Here is a 6,000-nt window from a genome sequence, read left to right as displayed (position 1 = left end):
TTTTCAAAACTGAAGGTACACTGAACCAGTATGGCTACCACAGCATCCTGCAGCGACATGCTATCCAATCCGGTTTGCGTTTAGTTGGACGATCATTTTTTTTCCAGCAGGACAATGACCCCAAACACACCTCCAGGCTGTGTAAGGACTGTTTGACCAAGAAGGAGAGTGATGGAGTGCTGTGTCAGATGACCTGGCCTCCACAGTCACCTGACCTAAACCCAGTCGAGATGGTTTGGGATGAGTTGGACCACAGAGTGAAGGCAAAAGGGCCAACAAGTGCTCAGCATCTCTGGGAACTCCTTCAAGACTGTTGGAAAACCATTTCAGGTGACTACCACATGAAGCTCATCGAGAGAAAGCCAAGAGTGTTCACAGCAGTAATCAAAGCAAAGGGTGACTATTTTGAAGAATCTAAAATATAAAACATGCTTTGACTTATTTCACTTTTTTGTTTACTACATAATTCTATATGTGTTCATTCATAGTTTTGATGCATTCAGTGACAATCTACAATGTAAACGGTCGTGAAAATAAAGAAAAACCATTAAATGAGAAGATGTGTACAATCTTTTGACTGCTAGTGTATATATACCTTTAAACCTTTGTTTATATTATACTAAGGAATAAAATCGTGCATAATTAATGGTGTGGCCACACTGAGTAAATGCCATCATAAGACAGTCCACAAACCAAGAGACATTTGCATGGCACGCCTCAGTTCCACTCCCACTTAAATGTTGTGACTTGTTCTCTTGATGTACACAATGAAATGCATCCTGCGGGTCATAGATAGGGCTATTTTATATACATTTATGTTTAAAAAGTTCTCTCTTATGGCAACTAAACCAAACTCAAACATTTTGCATATTGTGGTTCCTTTCGTGTCCTCCAGTGGAGCAGAAATCTGTTTCAATGTAATAGAGGTTTATTATGTTCATCCAGAAAAGGTCAACTTACATTGAAGGCTATTTTCAACATTGCTGTATTTTGCACTCCTGGTTGCACACACACACACACACACACACACATACCTGTTAGCCACAAAGTACATTCACAGTCTCCTGCTGTTGTGCCTCTCTAGTTGCTCCCTCTGAGAAATGCCCCGCTCAAGGGCAACTCAAGAATAGTTGTTGAGGTAATGACAGCTCATGACTCATTCAACCGCATCAGGCAGATTGTATTGACTGGTTTGGGAATTAAAGCAGAATTAAAGAAAAGAAACATGGAGATTTTGCACTCTCTTTCAAGAGCTAAAACTGGACTGTACAGAAAGATGTGCTTTGTATATAGAAATCCATATTCAGCAACTCCAGACTCTTTTCTGCGTCCTTCACAGAATTCATCAACTTAAATAAAATGTAGCAACCACCAAACCAAAGATGTGGTGCTGTTCACATTTATATTTTTATGCCCATTGCAAAGATGCAGTAGCATATGGACAAATCGAAACTGTAAGGATCTTGCACATCTTGTTCTAAACTACATTATATTTTGTAAAAGGCAGGGGATAACCTACTCTGAAGGTGATGAAGAGATATAGCTCAGCAGGGCAGTGAGACAAAATGCTTTCATGACACCTGCTGGTGTAGCGTTCTGCTCTCCTCTCCTCCCCCATCATCCATCCGTCAACCCAGCGGTAGATGCACAGAGCATAGCCACTTTCCATTTGTCACTGCCCATCAGAAGTGGTTGCATTCCCATTACATGCCTGCTGACCCCTGTGAAGACTAAAATAAACTCTGGGGGTGTTGCAAGAAAATGCCACAAAGGATAAAATACAGCCTACCTTCTAAGCAACGTTAGGAACCAAAGAAACAAACACTTCACAGTTTATCATCCAGTGTTGTGTTGGTGTCATATAACACGTCATGTCTGACTGAAGAACTCATGGTGAACAGGCAACTGCCAAAGCTGATACGCACTGGAAGAAAAAAACAACAACACATGAGACAGAAAAGGCAGACAAAAAGGTGTGGAAAGTATAAAGAGAGGGAGGCAGTAAGAGATCAAGAGAAAATATTTCATTTCTTAGGCTGTTAATGAGACACAGAAGGTCAAAACAAAGCAAACGACAGGAAATAAAATGTGGTTATTTTCCTGTAACTCCAAACACCCCCCGTGTTTTCATGAGAAGAACTAATTTCAGTGTTTTAAATATGCAGCAAGTGGTAGAGGTTGGGTGAAGTCCAGCTTTTAAAACCATCCCTAAATCACCATGTTTCTGAGATAAAAAGAGCTTGATTGGTTTCGGGAGGTGCTAGTTGCTTTGTATATAAATGAAAATACCAGATCAAATATGAATTAATATTATTGAAAAACACTAATGTAGTCTTCATCGTTTAATAAATTACAACATATCTGGACACAAAGGCCACACTTGCTGATGGGGAGTGCAGTCACGATCATGAGTTGTAGATGAACTCTACTGACATTCTCATCACCGATTCTGATTTGAAAAGCCTAAAGTAGCTATTACCAGGCAGTTGGTCTTAGAGTAATATGTAAAATTAAATGTTATTTTATAATTCCAATGCAGCTTTGGAAGACTACAGCAATGCAATTGAGGATACAATGAGGCACAACAATGCTTTGAGCTACATGCTAATATGATCACAGTGGAAACAGATCATGTGGATGTTTCACAGGTGTAATATTATGCTTGTTAGCATGTTAACATTTGGCACAGCTTAAGCGAGTGAGAGGTCAACAAATCTCCAAAGTCATTCCGATTCATCCTGAGGGGAGGAATGAGTGTGGATACCAAATGTCATGGCAATCCATCCCATTGTTTTGTCAAATTTCCACTACGCAAACAAGAACACCGTGGTGTCACTGGGGGTTTACCAAAGTCATTAGCATACATTGTCTGGGCACAATGGACATCTGTACCGAATTTCATGGTAATTCCAGTCATTGTCAAGCTCGCTTAAATGCAAAACATGTCAACCTGTCAGTTGGCTTCATCCTCACAAATATCTGCACAAACTGTCATCCAATCCAGTCAAATGGCTGTTGAATATTTTCAATCAAAATGTCGGAGTGACTGAATTACAGTCACTGTCATTTCCATCAGACATGGAGCTGCTATGGTGAGTGTTATTCCATTTCTACAGTGCTACATTGCACATATATACAGTAAATCTGTATGGTGACACTTCAGCCTCTGCCCTGCATGTGCTGCATCCTGCACAGCCTGTGAGAGACATTTGGTTTTATACCTACATATTCTATTAATTTTCTTATTTGTCTACATTGTAAATGATCCCAACACACTTCTATGTTTTCCAAGTTCAAATGAAGGGTGAATGAATATTGCTTCTGGCTGGTGAATGGTTTTCTGATGTCACTGAAAGGGGTCAATCTTCTCTGAGAGGTCCTCTGACAAGCATACTAAAAAAAAAAAATCCATCTCAGTGTTGTGTTGATAATGACTGCAGCATTTCATTTCCCTCTGAAGTATTTCAGACACACACACACACACACCAATACTGACATTTTCATCCACTTGTTTCTTTTTTTTGGTGCACATAGAAAAAGGGAGCAATCAGGGCCAAGCCAATCATGACTAAACCCTTGTTTAATTTGTCACCTTGACAACCGCGTTGCATGCTTTCTTAATGCCTTTGTGTGCTTGTGTGTGCCCATGTCTTCCTTTAGGCACTTGAGTGATGACACACACTCACATGCACACATTGCATTGAGAGTTCAGTCCAAGTATGTCAAACGTGTTGCTCTGCGCACTCACTGGTGGGATTGGTCGTCTGTGTTCCTGTTTGTTCGTATTCATCACCGACTCGGTTTGTAAATAGCCGTGTCCCTGGAGACAGCTATAGGACGCTCACTCCTCGCTTGGCCATTTCCCCGGACCCCTGCTCTCCTGTTCAGTCCAACCAGCTGCACGCAGCGTGCCGTTCTTGTAGAGGGAGAGAGCGCACGGCACATCCCAGTCAGTCCTCCTCCCCTCTCTCTCTCATTCACACCAGGATGGATGTGCTCTCCTAGCAGGGCACAAGTCGACTTCAGCAGTTGGCAAGTTGGGTTCTCATTAAAGAGGAGCTGAAACAAACGTTTCTGCTGCCTCCTGACGAGACTCCTCTTACCGCCGCGCATCAACTTGTCCGTCGGAAACCTGCACGATGACAGCAGCCGGACCACATCCGCGCGTTCTGCTCCTGCTCTGCCTCTTTTCCAGCGCTGCTTGCAATATGTTTGCGTTCACCGAGGAGCCCTCAGAGAGAGCCGGGAAGGCGGACGGGTATTGTAGTCGGATATTACGGGCTCAGAGCAATCGGAAGGACGGCAACAGCGAGTTTCGCCTCCGCGTTGAGGGAGACCCGGAGAGCTACCACCCTGGGAGCACATACAGAGGTTGGTGTTCAGGAGATATGCGCATTAGTTGGCATAGTGTGTGCATTGTCAATAAACACTGATCCACAGTCAGTAGACTATGCAAACTTGAAGTTAGTTCCCGCACAATCTACTTTTGATGCTATTCAAGTGTCCTGAAAACTATAGGCTATATGGCGACTGTAGTGACGATCCTGCATCACAGTACGGTCATACTTTAACAAAGAAAGCCTAAGGCTCACCTACTTTAGATCAAATTTGAACACCCATGAGCACATAGTTGTCCTTCAAATAGCCCCCTGTGATCATTTTCTTAAAAGATGAACCCCTCTGTGAACTCTTGCATGCTTTTAGTCCTGTTTTCCATATAAATAGATTTCATAAACCAAGTCCCCCTGATTTCTTGATTTTTTCTTCTTGTCTAAAGTTATTGGATGCAGTGAATGAGCATGAGCCATCTGCTCCTTCTTCTTACACCCTCATGTCTTTCCGGTCCTCACAATATGTTGCACTGCAGTTGGATAATTCTTGCCTGCTTCCCTCCTTAATACTTTTATATTATCAAAGTAGCAACTCAATTAGAAAATTAGTGAAAAACTGAATTAATGGCGAGATTGAAATCATCTCAATTTTAAATTAATAGCTTTGAAGCCTAACAGTCACACCTTAAAGAAGCTAAGTTGCCAAGTAAAACAAATTAAATGTTCCCAAAGCACAGTCTTTTATGTTCTACCCGATTACAAAATGCACAAAACTCTTATCCTAAATATCTGATGGGTCTACTGCCAGGCTAAGAGTGACAGTCTGCCGACTACAGTTATATTAGAGTATATTATACTTTATCTATCTGAGCTCAACACACATAGTGTTATTTCTGAATGCAACACTCCTCAGGTAGGTACATTATTAAGCCCATTTGAGTGTTCTGTTGAAGATGAGGATTGTAGCTTTTTTCTCTGTCAGTTAATGCCTGCTGTCATTCTCGTTTGGTTCCATATAGTGACTCTGAGTGCAACCAGCCCCTCCTACTTCAGAGGGTTCACCGTTATTGCCCTGAGGGAGGGTGCAGAAGGAGACAAAGATGAGGACTATGCTGGAAATTTCCAGGTAAGGAAGCAGCTAAAGATAGAAGAAAATAATTTTTTTTCCCCCTCAGATGTCAGACTGCTGTTATTGCACACGATAATTAATTACCCATCGCTCTACCAAACCTGAAGTTAAACTCTGGTATTTAATATCGATCCTTCACACCAGTGATACAATACATTTTAATTTCAGATTGAGCAGTTACAAAAGACTAGCCGGCACAGTTAACCCCACCTGGCGTAAGTGTAATATCAACACCCTCCTTCCTCTGCTCACCAATGTCTTCTCTGTGCATGACATGTGTGAAGAGAGAGGAAGAGTCTCTTTGCACAACTTACCTGTCTTCACATGTCAGAGTGTGATTATTCTCACCTCACCTCCTCTAATAGGCTTTACATAGCATATGAAAGGAGCTACCCTCAGCTTAGCTACTCACAACTGCTCTGTGACAGGCTTTTGAAGTACATGTGTGAAGAAGAAGTTATGTCTTCACAAGCAGGCATGCAGTCCATGTATGTAGGAAGTGAGCAATTGGAGTCGCAGAGAGGCTAATTAGCATTTTAT

General features: G+C 41.9%; 1 protein-coding gene across 2 annotated transcripts in view; it reads left to right on the top strand.

The window, feature by feature from the left end:
• The first annotated feature begins 3,713 nt into the window (after positions 1–3,713).
• The window catches only part of spon1a (spondin 1a), a 75,788-nt gene continuing 73,501 nt past the window's right edge, over positions 3,714–6,000 (top strand). Inside the window, exons 1-2 of one of the 2 annotated variants that reach the window (XM_035950790.2) lie at positions 3,714–4,371; positions 5,351–5,457. In XM_035950790.2, coding sequence (XP_035806683.1) covers positions 4,140–4,371; positions 5,351–5,457 — 339 coding nt within the window. In that variant the 5' untranslated portion in view covers positions 3,714–4,139. The remainder of the gene's footprint in view (positions 4,372–5,350; positions 5,458–6,000) is intronic. The other variant, XM_023275891.3, reaches the window with a different exon arrangement.

Source organism: Amphiprion ocellaris, chromosome 1 (assembly GCF_022539595.1).
Source record: "Amphiprion ocellaris isolate individual 3 ecotype Okinawa chromosome 1, ASM2253959v1, whole genome shotgun sequence".
Taxonomy (NCBI): Eukaryota; Metazoa; Chordata; class Actinopteri; family Pomacentridae; genus Amphiprion; species Amphiprion ocellaris.
The sequence above is the reverse complement of the archived record's forward strand: the minus strand, read 5'-3'. Positions and strand labels throughout refer to the sequence as shown.